Source organism: Hippichthys cyanospilos, chromosome 6, assembly GCF_059441005.1.
Source record: "Hippichthys cyanospilos isolate Australia breed blue-spotted pipefish chromosome 6, RoL_Hcya_1.0, whole genome shotgun sequence".
Taxonomy (NCBI): Eukaryota; Metazoa; Chordata; class Actinopteri; order Syngnathiformes; family Syngnathidae; genus Hippichthys; species Hippichthys cyanospilos.
The window spans coordinates 19,007,648-19,022,853 of NC_142374.1; the positions used below are offsets into that span (position 1 = coordinate 19,007,648).

The 15,206-nt window shown below is 39.8% G+C and overlaps 2 protein-coding genes across 4 annotated transcripts; both read right to left on the reverse strand.

Moving 5' to 3' along the window:
- Positions 1–44: 44 nt before the first annotated feature.
- On the reverse strand, positions 45–11,148 carry deaf1 (DEAF1 transcription factor). 3 transcript variants are annotated; one of them, XM_088417152.1, is made up of 13 exons: positions 10,778–11,148; positions 9,378–9,475; positions 9,178–9,304; positions 8,394–8,543; positions 6,720–6,859; positions 6,567–6,632; positions 4,956–4,991; positions 4,744–4,867; positions 4,499–4,639; positions 3,004–3,263; positions 1,696–1,794; positions 1,013–1,099; positions 45–474 (listed from the first exon to the last, which is right to left on the reverse strand). In XM_088417152.1, exons 1-13 carry the CDS (start codon positions 10,956–10,958, stop codon positions 373–375), a joined length of 1,611 nt encoding a protein of 536 aa, XP_088273278.1. In that variant the 5' UTR covers positions 10,959–11,148; the 3' UTR covers positions 45–372. The 3 variants fall into 3 exon arrangements, with proteins under 3 accessions (XP_088273278.1, XP_088273277.1, XP_088273279.1); XM_088417151.1 differs by having other exon boundaries at positions 1,013–1,102; XM_088417153.1 differs by lacking the exons at positions 9,178–9,304; positions 9,378–9,475; positions 10,778–11,148 and adding an exon at positions 8,637–8,841 and having other exon boundaries at positions 1,013–1,102.
- Positions 11,149–11,423: 275 nt separating this feature from the next.
- On the reverse strand, positions 11,424–14,858 carry bet1l (Bet1 golgi vesicular membrane trafficking protein like). Its single transcript, XM_088416219.1, has 4 exons — positions 14,802–14,858; positions 14,384–14,469; positions 13,269–13,325; positions 11,424–12,143 (listed from the first exon to the last, which is right to left on the reverse strand). Exons 1-4 carry the CDS (start codon positions 14,839–14,841, stop codon positions 11,973–11,975), a joined length of 354 nt encoding a protein of 117 aa, XP_088272345.1. The 5' UTR covers positions 14,842–14,858; the 3' UTR covers positions 11,424–11,972.
- Between the last annotated feature and the right edge of the window lie 348 nt (positions 14,859–15,206).

The following is a 15,206-nucleotide window of genomic DNA, read 5'->3' on the forward strand; positions in this document are numbered from 1 at the left end:
TATAATAAACAAAGTATCGTATTCATAAATTCACTTATGTCTCAATCGGCTTCCTATCTTTTTAATGTTGTTACCAAACAAGAACAATAATTTAAAAAAACAAAAACAAAAAACGCTTCAGACACTGTGAAAATAAGTACAAAGGATTTTGACAGCCCGTAAAATCACTTTGGCAAGAGGTAGAATACAAAAAATATTTAATAACCTTAACTTGTATGTTCATCTAGAAAATACAGAGCAAATCACGAGCGCCAACCCGTCCATAAAGCTCATCAAGTGTCATTGTTTTTTTTTCATTTAGCATCCCGACTATTCCTTTTTGTCTCGGTACAGTAAGCGAAGCTTCAAGTGGGCGGGTCCAGCCACACCCTTTCACTTAACTTTGTCCATGCCGATGGACGCCATTGGCTCGTCCTCTGGGATGATCCCACCCCCTCCTGATTGGCAGCAGGTGCTCTGATGATCTCTCCAGTCCTGCAAATGTAAAAAGCGGGCAATGTCGTTCCATTTTCAGGTGACCCGAGATTTACTTGCTTGATTTCATTAATGAAAGCTGGGCAGGCTAGTGCTTCAACTCTTGAAGTATTTTACCAATTATCTAAAAGATTAATCAGCTAAAAAATGGTTTTGCCTGATTAATCAATAAATGTGCACGTCAGGCTCAAGTATTTTTGTCCACTGTGTCTTCTTTCTGACATTCGACATAGTAACTATGACTTTAAGAGTGTGTGGCTTTAGGAGGCGGGGTTTGGCCTAGTGAGTGACAGGGGTGTCAGGAAGTAACTACTTCTGGCTGTTGTTAGCTCAGGAGCGCAGAAGGATATTAACTCATTCAATCCTAAACACATATTTTTCCATTTTTTTTTGAGAGTCAAGACTTATTTTTTCTTTTACAGTTTGTAAAAGAAAAAAATACAAAAATACAAAAAGTGACTCCTGTCTGTTCCTGAACGATAACGAAAGGTACGAAGCCGATGACATGCAAGGAACCCCCAGAGAAGCAGTTCCTCACCTTCCTCTGACAGAAAGTGGAGCAGTAGTTGACTTTATGACAGCCTGTGCATTCGCTTAGAGCCACGCGGCCGCAGTTCTCGCACATCTGCTGAATAGACAAGACAAAAACCTTAGTACCCCATGCCCCTTGGTCTCATCAGACCACAACCATTTAGTGATTAGATACTGAAAGTACTAGAGTAATTATTCACTTCAGGTACTAAATCAACTCATCTAATGAATCATGTTGGGTACTGATATTAATTAATCAAATACTTAAACCCTAAAGTAATCAATTACTTAAGGTAATAAGTACAAAAGTAATACTAGTAAGTACTAAAATAATTAATTTAGGTGTTAAAATAACTAAAGTACATCAATTGATTACTTTAGGTACTGAAGTAATTATTATTATTTAATGATTTAATTATTATTATTATTTTAAGTACCAAAGCAACGGATTTAGGTACTTTAGTTACTTTTTTAGGTTAAAAATCATTTTAATGTATAAAGTATTTGATTATTTTAGTACTTCACAACCTAAAGTAACTGATGTGTTTTTAAAAGGTGTGAATAAATACCAAGTAGTAAACGGTCCAGATGCCCCCCCCCCCCGAAAAAAAAAATGTCTTTGGGATTGAATGAAAACTTAAGCTAATTTAAGGAAACTTGTCCATGTGTAGTTATTAGCAAAAAACATACATTGATGATGACCTCAGCGATGTCAGTGGCCCGTTTGGCGTGTGAGTCATCCGGCGTCTGGAATGTTATCTGGTTCTGGAAGGACTGACTGACAGCACACTGAAGACACACACACACACACACACACACACACGTTCAGGTCTGTGCCCTTTTAATGGGTACACACATACCAATAATCAGGCTGAATTTGAGGATTTGTTTTAATTTTTTAACCCTTGTGATCAAAACATTGAAGACTCGAATGTGGGAGGTCTTTAAAGTTTTTTAAAAGATAAACTTATGCTGTGGATTATCCTGTTGTGTGTGTAGCAACTCATCTTCTGGTGTGGAGTATGGTGAGTGATTATCCTATGGTGTGGGGTATTGTTAAGAACCATACTCATGTAGCATGAGTTATGTTAAGAGTGGAAGGTATAAGAAGTTTTTATCCGGTGGTTTGAGGTGCATCGAGAATGATGAATCCATACTGTGAGGTGTGTTGAGGATGATTATCATGTGGTATGGGCTGCAATAAGAGTAATTATCCCATAGTGTGGAATGTTTATGAAGTGATTATCCGGTGGTGTGAGGTGAATTGAAAGTAATTAATCTGTGAGGTGCATTGTGTTGCAATTGAGAATCTTGTGTTGTGGGTGTGTTTAGTGATGTTCCTGCAGAGTTGGGTTTGTTGAAAATATTTTATCTGTGGTGTTTGGTATGTCTAGTGATTAATCTGTGGTGTAATGTGTTTTACAAGTGATTAAGGTGATGGGGGATATTTTACGAGTGAGAATCTAGTGATGTGGGCTCTGTCTAGTTATGATCCTGCAGGGTTGGGTGTGTGCAAAATGATTATCTTGTGGTGTTCGGTGCATTGAGTGAATAATCTGTGGTGTGTTGCAAGTGTGGACTCTTGTGCTGTGGGGTGTGTTTAGCGATGATCATACATCGTTGGGTGTGTTGAGAATGATTATCTTGTGTTACGTTTAAAGTGATTATCCTGAGGTGTGACGTGTGTTACAAGTGATTATCCTGTGGTGTTCAGTATGTTTAAAGTGATTATCCTGAGGTGTGACGTGTGTTACAAGTGATTATCCTGTGGTGTTCATTATGTTTAAAGTGATTATCCTGAGGTGTGATGTGTGTTACACGTGATTATCCTGTGGTGTTCAGTATGTTTAAAGTGGTTATCCTGAGGTGTGATGTGTGTTACACATGATTATCCTGTGGTGTTCAGAATGTTTAAAGTGATTATCCTGAGGTGTGACGTGTGTTACAAGTGATTATCCTGTGATGTTTGGTGTGTCTATACCCCATGGGTCCCCTCACCTCCTTGTGTCCTTTATTGTCCCTCTTGGCCTGTTCTATCAAGGCTTTGAGCTGCTGCACGTTGCTCATGAGCGTGTTGGCCATCTCCTCCAGGCCCTGCCAGATGTTCTTGGGGCCGCTGCTCAAAAGAGGCGGCCCCATGGCCAACGTGGCCCCCGCTACGGGTCCCACCTCCAAGGTGCCCACCAGAGAGGCTGCAGGGGACGCCACCGCCATTTTGGCCTGGGGAGACAGCGCCAACGCCGGTAAAGCTGTCAACACTGAAAGAACACGAGAGAAGCCGTCAAGATTTTTCTACTCGTGGCCAACAACGAGGCACTCTGAATCAGCCAAGATATTAGGTAGCTTCCGTCTACATGCTGGGTTTTATATCAGACTTTAGTTATTCCTTTTTTTAAAGGTGGGTCGTCCCCTTTACCACGTTCCACACCGAGACGGTGTCTCGTTATTCACACGACGTACGGTGAGGTGAGACGTGTCCGTGACCGCCATCTCCCGAGATTTAATTAGTCCGCTGCCCAGCGTCCTGATCGGATGATGTAGAGGCCCCTTGGTAGATCATTACGGAGAACAGCTAGCCATGTTTTTCACTTATCGAGGTCAAGGTCATTGGGGCGGAAGGCAAAGTAGGACTTCCCAACATTCCTGACCTCCGCAACTATTGTGTCCAGTTCCACCAGGGAAAGATGGAGGATTTTAAGATGCGCGGTCAGCACCCGGACGCAGTGTCCTCTCCGGTTTACAGGCTGATAAGGATGTCAAAATGTGGATGTGTATCACTCACTGTGCAATGGAGTGAATGATATCATTTGTTATTTCAGTAAAATTTTCCAACTGAATTTTAATTGTATGTATTGTATGTCTTGTATGGCACGTGAATTGTCGAGAAATCCAATTAGATCGGGAGTGAATTTTACTGTGATGAATTACATTCGACCAGTGATGTGGAATTAGAGTTGGTCGTATTTTAACGGAGTTTAATTGGAATGAATGAATTACTTCATAATTTGAATGAATGATTTTAATTAGTAACTCTAAGTGAAAATGTAAATCATACTGTAATTAGGAGTTAAAAATACCATAGTTAGGGGAATTATAGCATAATGGATTGTACTGGTAGTAAATCATATTGGGGGGCACCCGTCAATTATTGTGCACTGTAAAAATAAAATATTAATATTAATTTAAAAATATCAAAGTAAATCATCAGGCAATAATGAGGCTTCAATTACATATACAAAAATTTAGTTTGTGCTACACCAACAGATCATTATATAAATTGATCGGAGCCTGAATTATGGATTTGACGCATTACTTCAATATTTTTAAGTTAAACTCATCTTTTTTCAGTGTATTAGGTGAATTGTATTCTAAGTAAATCATATCATAAAGTGAATTATCTTGTTTTGAATCATAATTGTAGGGAATCCTGTTATATAAGTAAATCATAACAAAATTCGAGTGAATCAAACGCGTGCCGTGGTAATATGATTACCTGCTGTATCCGCGTACACTTCGCTCGGCGCCGAGGCATCCGAGATAATGGCGGCGGCGGCGGCGGCCGTGTCGCTGCCGGGCGAGCGCTCGAAGGTCAGCGTGCCCGACGGGGTGATCTGAGCCATGGGGGACACCGTGACTGCGGGAAGGGAAGCCCAAAAATCATCCCGCCATATTTGTAAGACCTGACTTGATGGTGAGAACTCAACCAATCACAGAGCAGGGCCGGCCCACGTGACTCACATGTGGTTCCGGGGCTCAGCGTGATGTTTTTGCTGGCGGGGACTTCCTTTTTAACGGGGACGGCCGGCGGATCCGTCTCCTTCCGTCTTCTCTTGTACGGGACGAAGAGGCGCACTGGACCGTTCTGTAGACAACGAGATGTTCTTGATTCTGATGATTGGTTATGTTGAGAATTTTTTAAAGAAGAAAAATAAGAATGAGATGTTCAGTACCATTGTGATGTTCTCGGTTTCCAGGGAGTCTCCATCCTGAGAACGCAAGCAATATGTGATTATAAATCTCAGCCTGTAAGGAGTCAGTTGTATCATATAAAATCATAATTGGGCTCAATTGTGAGGTAGCTGAATGAATTGCGTCGTCCTGAATTGTAACAAGAATCGTATCGAGATTAAAGTGAATCATATCGGAAATGGAGTGAGTTCTAACCACGATGCCTCATATAGCATATTTGTATGATTATATCACACTTGTATTGACTCATGATAAATTGTGAGTAGAATAGAATAAATAGAATAGAATATCTTTACTGTATTTGTACAGAAGGTCTGCAATGAAATTGAGAGTGCTGTTCCGATTGGTACATTTTAACCCTCCTGTTATGTTGTGGGTCAAATTGAGCCATTTGAAAGCTAAAATCAATGTTAAATATAGTAATCGTTAAAAATGGCATTTGTGTGCACTTTTTGATTTTTTTTTTTTTTTTTTGCAAATTTTTAGATAAATAAGCAAAACCTGGGTCAAAATGACCAAAGAATTGTATTGCTGTATCTGAGAAGAAAAAAAAAGAATCACTAGATTTATTAGTAAGCAACATTTGTATTATCCCACACCCGGGTCAAATTGACCAGGATTTTATTACTAATCCAGGGAAACACACATCACACACAGGTATAAATTAAGTATTGCCTTTGCTACTTTGTGTATTTGACACTGAAAAAAACACTAGCCTCCAGGTCTTATTGACCCAGATAAATTATTGCTATTTTTGAGAAATAAACATAAATCACTGGTTAATACAAAAGATTGGATTTTGATTATACACATTTAGGACACATTTGGCTGATGAGATGTGCCAAGTGGGTCAAAGTGAAAATAGGACATGATTGCTGTTCCTTACAAAATAAAGGTAACAGGTGTGTCAAATAAATATGAACAACTGTAGTAAATCAGATCGTATTTACCGTGGATCATATCGCATTGAGAACTGTGTGGATTTGTAAAAAGTCCTCGAGTAACTTGAGTGTGTTGGTAAAAAAAAAAAAAAAATGCCCAAGGCATTATCTTGAGTACCCTTTTATTTTGTGAACACTTGTCAGGAAGGTGTCAAGCTAACCGCAGCAACAAGTCGAAATAAAGCTTATATTTCCCAAATAACACATTGACTTCAATGCCTTGGTTTTATTTTGAAGATTACGACAGCGTGTCGTGGCTCAGCGCCTCTGTCAACAACACTGTTGTCTTGAAAATACATCCTATTGCTAATTATTCTAATTAAAAAGTCCTAAAAAAAGACTTAACTACGCTAACATTGTATTATACGGTGTCCATTGCCAGTGATTAGCAGCGGTTGAAACGTTAGCGGCTAGCAGCACTATGTAGTCTGAAAAATTAAAATGGTAATTATGAAACGGACATGTTTTTTTTAGTCTTCTGTACGCCTAATTGTTCTTTAACCAAGCAAAAGAATATCTATTTTTCATTTCTATCTAAATACCCGATCATTCTGTCGAATTTTCAGTGGGATATCCGAATGACAAAATATTTGATAGCTGCAGCCCTAGTGCAGCTATGCCGACTGTTCCGGCGAAACAACATCGACTCACCAGGACCATGTCGTCACAGCAGGCTGCGCACGTGCACGAGGCGGCGTGAGGGTTCAAGATGCGGTCCTGGACGCAGATGCATCACATCCAAGGATTAGACAGGACCACGTAGTGTTCTTAGTGGAAAAGGACGAAACGTGGCCGTGTTGAGACCTGTATGAGGCAGAGCAGAGTTCTCCCCCCGTATCGGATGCTCCTCTTCCAGTCTTTGCTGCTTGCGCGACCGGCCAGACCTTCGAACTCGGTGGGCGTCAACCAACGCTGATTGTGTTTGATGCAGCGCCCTTTACCACCTCAACATCCAAAAGATAGTGGGAATATTACGCAAAATTCAAAACAAACATGAGTTGACTCTCCAACACAATATTGCAGATCTAAAACAATAAACGACAACCAAATTTTATACAGTGGACCCCCGGGTCACAGCGTCCCTGTCTTACATTTTTTTTCATGTTGCAATGTGGAATACTGATTTTTTTAGTCCCCTCTTTACAGTATTTTCCCCGCTTTGTGACAAAAACAACTGTCATTACCCTAGGGAGTTTGCTGTTTGTGTTGTTTTGCCTCCATCTGCAGGCGTTTTTGGGTAATTCCACAAATTTTCTGTTGCCGTCAATCTGCTTCCATGCAACTCGTCACTACAATGCTGGTCTGCTATTGGTCGGCGTCTCCTCACGGAGATGCTGGTCTGCTATTGGTCGGCCTCGCTCGTTTCAAAATGGCGGAACGGTAAAGCTTTGTTCTATTGCGAGTGGTTACAAAAGCGTATTTATAGTGCATTGTACTGCTTAATTCAAAATTGAATGGGTTAGCCATGGGTCCTAAGATTGCTAGTGGTATTAAAGAGAGAATTAAGAAGATGATTTATATGGAAGCTGGAGATAATCAAGAAATACAAAGCTAGCCGAGCCTAGGCTACTTTTACTAAGGGAATATGGGCATAACAAGCGCCACTCAAGGGTAAATAAATCTTTTTCTATATTTTTATTGATGTTTTCTGATTTTATACATGTATATTATATATATACAGTACATAGCACTTACTATACTATTTTGGTACCAATTTTTAATATGTATGTACGCTTTTGATGTTTTTACCTGGGCCTCTAAACGCATTAGCTATTTAACATATGAATTCACCTTACGAGCCGAACCGCGGAACGAATTAATCTCGTAGTTTTGTTTTAATAAACAAAACATTTCAAATAATAATTATTATTCATTTGAATTGTGTCCCACAACATGCATGCAACCCCGTTCTAAACTTTTTGATACACGATACACTGGATGTGAAATCATCAGAAAAAGAATACAGCAAAGCTATGTCCTGTTGGCCTTACTAGTCCTAGTTGACCTTACTTGAATGTCTCACTCTACATCATGCAACCCTGTTACACATATAATCATTTTTTCCCCCTTTTTCTTTCTTAATTACTTAAGTAGGTCTGTCTTCTTGGTCAGCAATAATAGCTAACTAAACGGATAGATTCTGATGAGCGAAAGCTAGCATTAGCATAGATTTGCTACTTTGTTAATTGATTAGAGTAAATGTATTTACATATTTATTAAACCATATGATAAAAGTTGTACTATTGATCTGTAAACTCAACTAATCAAGCCTGTGATAGTAGATTTCCAATTATTGACGGATATGTAGCAGAAAATTAGAAAAGTGAAGGTTTACTTTTCAAGAATTAAGAAGCCAAAATGTCCTCCAATTCTGAGATAACCCTTGTGTTTCATACCCAAAAAGTGTGTATTGTTTTGTTAACTCCTCTCAAAATCGTGGCGACAGGACTCGCGCAACACAGCGGCCGGTGCGCTCACCTGAGCCGAGGCGATTCTTGTAGAGAACGCCGCTGCTGTTTCGGCATCGCACCGGCAGCTCGTTGTTGTACACCGATGGATCCCAGTTGTACTTGGAGGCGGGCTCTTTGCCCTGGGGAGGAGTCAGCGGGGCAGGTGCAGTCACCAGGCCTGAGTGTTCAAACGACAAAGCTCGTCACACTGGTTTGAACCAACCCGTTAATGCATACATTAATGCGTACATAAACAAACACACAAACACACATGCATGATGAAAGACACGCAAAGATCCAAACACATACAAACACATAGAGTCAAACAAAGTACACGCACATCTTAAGACACATACAAATATCAAAGACATACATGCATCCAAAGACACAAAGACATACACAAATGACAAAAACACCGAGAACAACGCACACATAAAGATACACATTCATATGCACACACCCATCAATGTACGGCCACACACACACACACATGATCAAGGACACAAACGCACACACATCCAAACACACAAATACACAGACAATGATGCACACAATAAAAGACACAAAAGCAGATGCAAAAATATACAAAGGACTCACACATTCCTCCAAACGACAAAGAAACACAGACAACAATGCACCCATAAAGATACGCACACACTCATTAATGCAGACACACACACATCGAAAGAACACACAAAGACACAAACACAGAACAATGCACACACACACACACAAAAAAATCTGAGGCAAAAATATAAAAAAGACACACGCATAGAAAAATGTGCACATTCCCCCGCAATGTGTCCTCGTACCCGTTGAGAGGGCGGCCGTGGCCTTGAGTCTTTCCTGCTGTGCAACTGTGGAGTCGGTGTGGACCACGATGAGCGTGGTCTTCTGGGTGCTGAGACCCTGGGTCAGCTCCAGGGGGCTCCTTCCGCTCTATCACACGCGCCCATGTATCATTTTGGATCTAGATGATGTACTCAGGTGGACTGTGTGTGTTTTGCTGTACCAACACATGTTCCGGAAGGTTTTCCACCGCATCCACCGGCGTGGCGAAAACGTTGTCGTCGGTAGCCTGAACGTCCTCCACTGCCACCGTGGACACCTCTGCAGCAGGACATATCAAAAAAAAAAAGCTGCCATTATTCATACAATCTTGCCCTGACAACACAACAGCTTGCGTTTTGAGGGATGTACATCACATGAAAATGTTGATTTCATCAAGTCCATAGTCACCAGACTACTAAAAAAAATTAATAAAACGCCAATACATCAATGCTTGTTTTCATCGGAGTAACTCAATTATAAATTATAGTCCAAATTGAATTAATTTATTCAGTGTGGGCACATTTGAGTCAAGCTATTTTGCAGCCAAGGAATGAATCTGGATTTAATCACATTCACTATTGATGCCAATGTGTTCTTGATCTCTTGAAATGATGAAATTTAAAATGTTTTGTAAGCGGGCAAAGTTCAGTTCATAAAATAACTATTGCGCAAACACAACACAGTGGTGCTTGTTTGCGGTAAATCTTAATTGAATCACATTTTATGGCAATTAAACTGTTACCATGAAAAGTCCAGAACAGCGATTTCCTTCTCTGTATTTATGTAACAGTTCTGCAAAGTTAAAAAAAAAACAAAAGACAGAATGTTGGAACAGAGTTCAGTTTGACAAATTTTGGGCTATGGAGAGAAGTGTGTACAGACAGGGAAGCTCCTGCGGAAGCTTGTTAGAACTAACGCATTTACTTATGTCCTCTCGATATCACCAAATATGAATTAAGAATACGTCATTTCAATTAATGAAATCTAACAAAGTTACAGCAAAATTAAAATGACCAAATAAACAACAGTTCCGTGAGATAATTTTTGGAGAGCATGGAGAATACGATAGCAGCATTTGCTTGCGGTAAACCGTGATTTAACACGTTAATTAATAAAGCCGATGAACTGCAGATATAACGAAATATAAAAATAATCAAGTTTTTGTCATTATTGGACGACTTTCGGAAGACACCCTTAATGCAAAGGTAAAACACTAAACGAGTAAACAGAGATCTGTCAAAGTCAAAGTCAAGTTTATTGGGCAACACTTGAAAATAAAGTTTTAGTTTTACTATTTTTGTTCTGACCTCTAGATCTCACGAAACAAAAAAATGTGTGAACATATAAGTCTTAAAAACTATTAAACGATGTTTAATTTGATACATATTTTAATTAAGTAAAACAAACGAAAATTGCCTTATTGTGTTTTTTTTGTTTGTTTGCGCCGCGCAGTGGTTGATTCATTTATTTTAATGTAGCGTAAAGATGGAGGAAATCGGTCAATATTTGATTTTTAGCGCCACTCGGCGGCATGGGGTTGCGGCCTGCTGCTGGCGGCTAGCTCGGAGCTGGTCGCCTTGCCTGCGAAAGCCGACTCGGCGTCGTCGGGGTTCGGCATCGCTTCGGCTCCCATGTCGATGTTTCCCGGCGCCGCCATTACCGCCATCGTGGAGACTTCGGCCTCCGACTCGGTATCCGAGCCCGCCCGCCGACCGGGTTCGTCCAGCCCGAGCGCTTTCGTCGCCGACTCCGCTTCGTCCATTTCTCCGACGAAAGACACGACGAAAGCCGAATGGAACCGAGGAGCTACGGGGAACGCCGAGGAGGCACTCGGTAACCAAACCCACGCGGAATTGTTTACCTCAGATTATTAGACAGAAAAAACAAACCACCAAACAAAAAAACGACGACTGTATATGCGTCGAACAATGAAAATGTCGCCAGAGTGAGAGAAAACGCCTCCTCCTCGCGGTTTGTTTCTCCACTAGTCCTCACAACAATGAGCTGCCGGAAAAAGCCGAGCGGAACCGAAGAGTACATCGTTTCTTGAATACAGTCATCTTACGCTCAGCGATAACGCTTGAAAAATATAAGAATTAAACTGGCGCAATTACCCAAAAAAACGTTTTCTTCAAATGTATTGTACTACACATAAGGCCAATTATGGCTGTACAATAAATGCTGTTTTACTTTAAAATTATGAACATGATAGATGACTCCCATTGGCTTAACGTATTCACATTTTTTATATAAAGAACCATTGTAATTTACAATAGTTACACTGGGAAATTACACGTTTAGATGTGATTATTATTATTATTCAAAAGCATTTATTTGGATTAAAAAAAAAAGTCAAATTTTAAGTCAACACAAAAGTGAAATGGATTCCAAGACCATCTGGCAAGGAATAAACGTTGATTATAAACAATTCAAGAAAAATAAATATGTAACAATTATTAGCCTTCTTCGAGTTGCAGGAACATTTACATTTGAATACCGGTAAGTCACTGTATATTTTACAAAACTATTTTTGACTGTAATATCAATAAGATATCTTTATCTGTACAAATACACTGAAATTGAACAAAAAAATAATCTACATTTCCTTCAAAGACGAAGTCCATAAATCTCCATAGACAGAAGTCTTGTGGTTTCAAGCTCTGGCTTGTGGGCTCTTTGCCGCCTTCTGATCGTTTCCAGGTGATGTTTTTATTTTCTTTCTTTCCAGACTCTCTTTCCCATCAGTTTTGAGGTCAGTGGCGTGATGGGGGGGGGATCAGCGGTGTTGCATCCTGGTGACAGCGTAGTAGAGTAGGAAAAAGAAGACCACCAGGCCGACGGACATGTAGCACATGATGCGGCGGTTGTCGCGTCCCAAGTGCATCATGTTGGAGAAGCGCTTGACGCTGCCGCTCAGCAGGCCCGTGGCGCTCATGAAGTCAGAGCCCTGTCATGTGCGTTAAAATACGGGCGGCGTGTTGCTACTTTCATCCACGTGGCAAAATTTTATCCAGTTTGTCCAAGACCAGTGGTTCTCTTAGGGTAGTCCTTCGCAATTAGTGGGGTGCGCCCCAATCCAATGGCACCAGGTTTCAAACTTTTTGCAATCACTGTCAACCTTTTCTAAATCAAATTCATTCATGTGATTCAGGTTAAAATATTTAAGAAATTGGCGTTAATGTCACGCATACATTTATTTATTTTCTAGCATTAAATGGTTTAGTTTTTTAGTTGTGTTTCTAGTTTGAATGAGGATTGTCATTTTTTTTTTTTTTAATTTCGGGCACCTTGATGCACTTTAAGATATTTTTTCAGATTCAGAATAAGCTGTAACCTTTTTAAACCCTGTAAGTGTCGTTAGCATTTGCTGAAAGTTTAATTAAATGTTTTTTTAAAAAGATACAATTTGAGGTAGATTTATAGAATTTTCCTAGATAGTGCAAAATACATGGGGGGGTACATGAAATTTTAACAAAGTTTCTGCAGGTGTCTGCCAATCCAATTCAATACTTTTGAATGCTTTGACAGGACCAAAACACTTTTCTTTTGAAATTAAGAGCAAATTAATTGGAACATGAAGCAAACTTGCATTAATGTCACTCCTTTGTAAAATGCTGTATGCCTTTTTTTGTTAAGTTGCATAAAGATGTGTATTGTCATTATTGGCAAAATTTTCCAGCAGATTGTTGCACAATTTATCTAATCCATTTTCTACAGCCAATTATCCTCACTAGGGTCGCGGGCTTGCTGGTGCCTATCGCAGCTGTCTATTGCCAGTAGGCAGGGGACACCCAAAATTGGTTGCTAGCTTATCGCAGGGCAGAGAGGGACGAATAACTATTCACGCCTAAGGACAATTTAGAATGTTCAATACACCAGCCATGAATGTTTTTGGAGTGTGGGAGGAAGCCAGAGTGCCAACGTGGGCTCGGGGAGAACAAGCAACTCCACACGAAATACCCTGAATTGTGAGGCGGGTGTGCTAACCACTCTTCCACCGAGCAAGTTTTCTATTTTCACACCAAAGTTTGAGAACCACTGTTCTAAACAATTGCAATCCGTTTAAACTCACCATTCCATCCAAATAGTCATTCTGGTCCTCGGCCTCTCTGTCAATGTCGTACGCCAGCTGTCAGAGAAGGTTCCGCACACTTAACGTCAGATTGTATCATGATCGGAATGACTGGTTTATTCTCAAGGGTTGCACAATTAATCCAATTTTAATCATGATTACAATTTTGGCAGCAACGATTGCATGAACCTCATCATTTACATTTAAAATGTCATCTGTGTTGCTTCTTGTCAAGCATTTGCAATTATAAGTCAGCCCCACCACCAGGGGGCGACGCATGGTTAAAGCTTGATTAGAGGCCTGTTAAATGTATTTAGCTATTTTCAGCAATAAAACTTAAAATGATTAATCACTCATTCAATTTTGTTCTCTAAAATTCACTTTAATAGCAATTTTCCTTCACATTTGACCTCTTTCTATTAACTAAAAATGACATTATGTCATTGATTGTCAAATGCCCGAAATGTCCACATTTCTTCCTTGTGCTGTTTGAAAAATGTAACTCAGGGATGTCCAAACTTTTTCACTTGGGGTCACACGCAGAAAACTGAAAGCCGTAATTTACTAATCACACTAAAACCAAGCAGGCTACTAAATAGTTATTTTCTGGTTTGCTGCAAAATAGTTTTCACACTACATCAACACCTGTAAAAATGTAAAATTGTCTAACATTTATAAAAGCTTCTTAGCTCATAAACTAAAACATTATTTCACTTTAACTTGCTTTGTTGTCCACGTCCAAAGTCACTTTTAGTTTATGCGGCGGGGCTGCTGAAAAAATGAAAGACAATCGGAAATGATGGTGCAAATGGCCCCCGGGCCGCAGTTTGGACACCTCTGGTGTAACTTAAACTATTTTCTCAAATTTGCTTCCTTTGCAGTGGTTTTAAAGCTCTAATATAGTTTCCTATTTTATACTTTTGTCAATTTGACGATGTTCTGATTTAAAACATAACCGGAGTTTCTCCTCAAGGTCTCAGAAACTCTTATTCAATCAATTCAATACTTACTCATGTAATTATGTGCTCATCTTATTTCATCTGCCTATTTTGACTAGAATTGTATTAAGCTACCAACCGTACATTGTTTAAAAATAATACACGCGATTTACTTACGGATTTGAGTCGGGAAACTTTGGAGGCCAAGTTGTCAGCCAAACGCTTGTTCTCGGCGTCCAGCATGTCCTCCACAGAGTCATGGCCTGGCAAATCAAAGCATCTTATATGACGCTGCATTTCGTTGTGACACAAAAATGATGAAAAATGACCACGTTGGCTGTCACACAAGTCAATTAAATTTAAATGACAATTCTATTGTGAAAAAGCGAGGCGAACATTATGTCGGCTAGACGACCAACTCGAAAACTGGGCTTCTTGTGTCAGTTTCGAGTCTAACTTTACAGCTAACGACGTGACAACTGCGTTTTCCCCTTTTTAATGGAAATAGTAGCAAAAAATAAAAAAAAATAAACTTGAATATACGGTTACGTGGAAGTAACGCCTCTCTTTGGACGTGTCAAAACAAATACTGTACCTCTGTTCCAGTCCGCCGCCATGTTAGAAAGTGACGTCATGGACAAATGCAGGGTCGGACTCTAATGTGATTGGACAAGGGTTGAGTGATGTCACTAGCTCAAACAGGAAGTGCCAATTTTACAAATATATTTAATACCTTACCCAACTGTCTTCCCCTGACAGACTCTTGTGCTTGTTTTGTTCATGATTAAATTTATTAATAGTTTTGGGATAGAATTTGTGTTAATATATTTGTTTAAAAATTCCGTAACATGGGATCACCACTTGAGGGTAGTAGAACCCGTCTGATGGACGTTATTTGTTAACGCTGGAATTAACAGATTTTTGTAAAATAAAGTTTTACGTGCATCACATTATTTAATTGTATACAGTACAGTAATTGGTTATCTGTTAAAGAAATTGT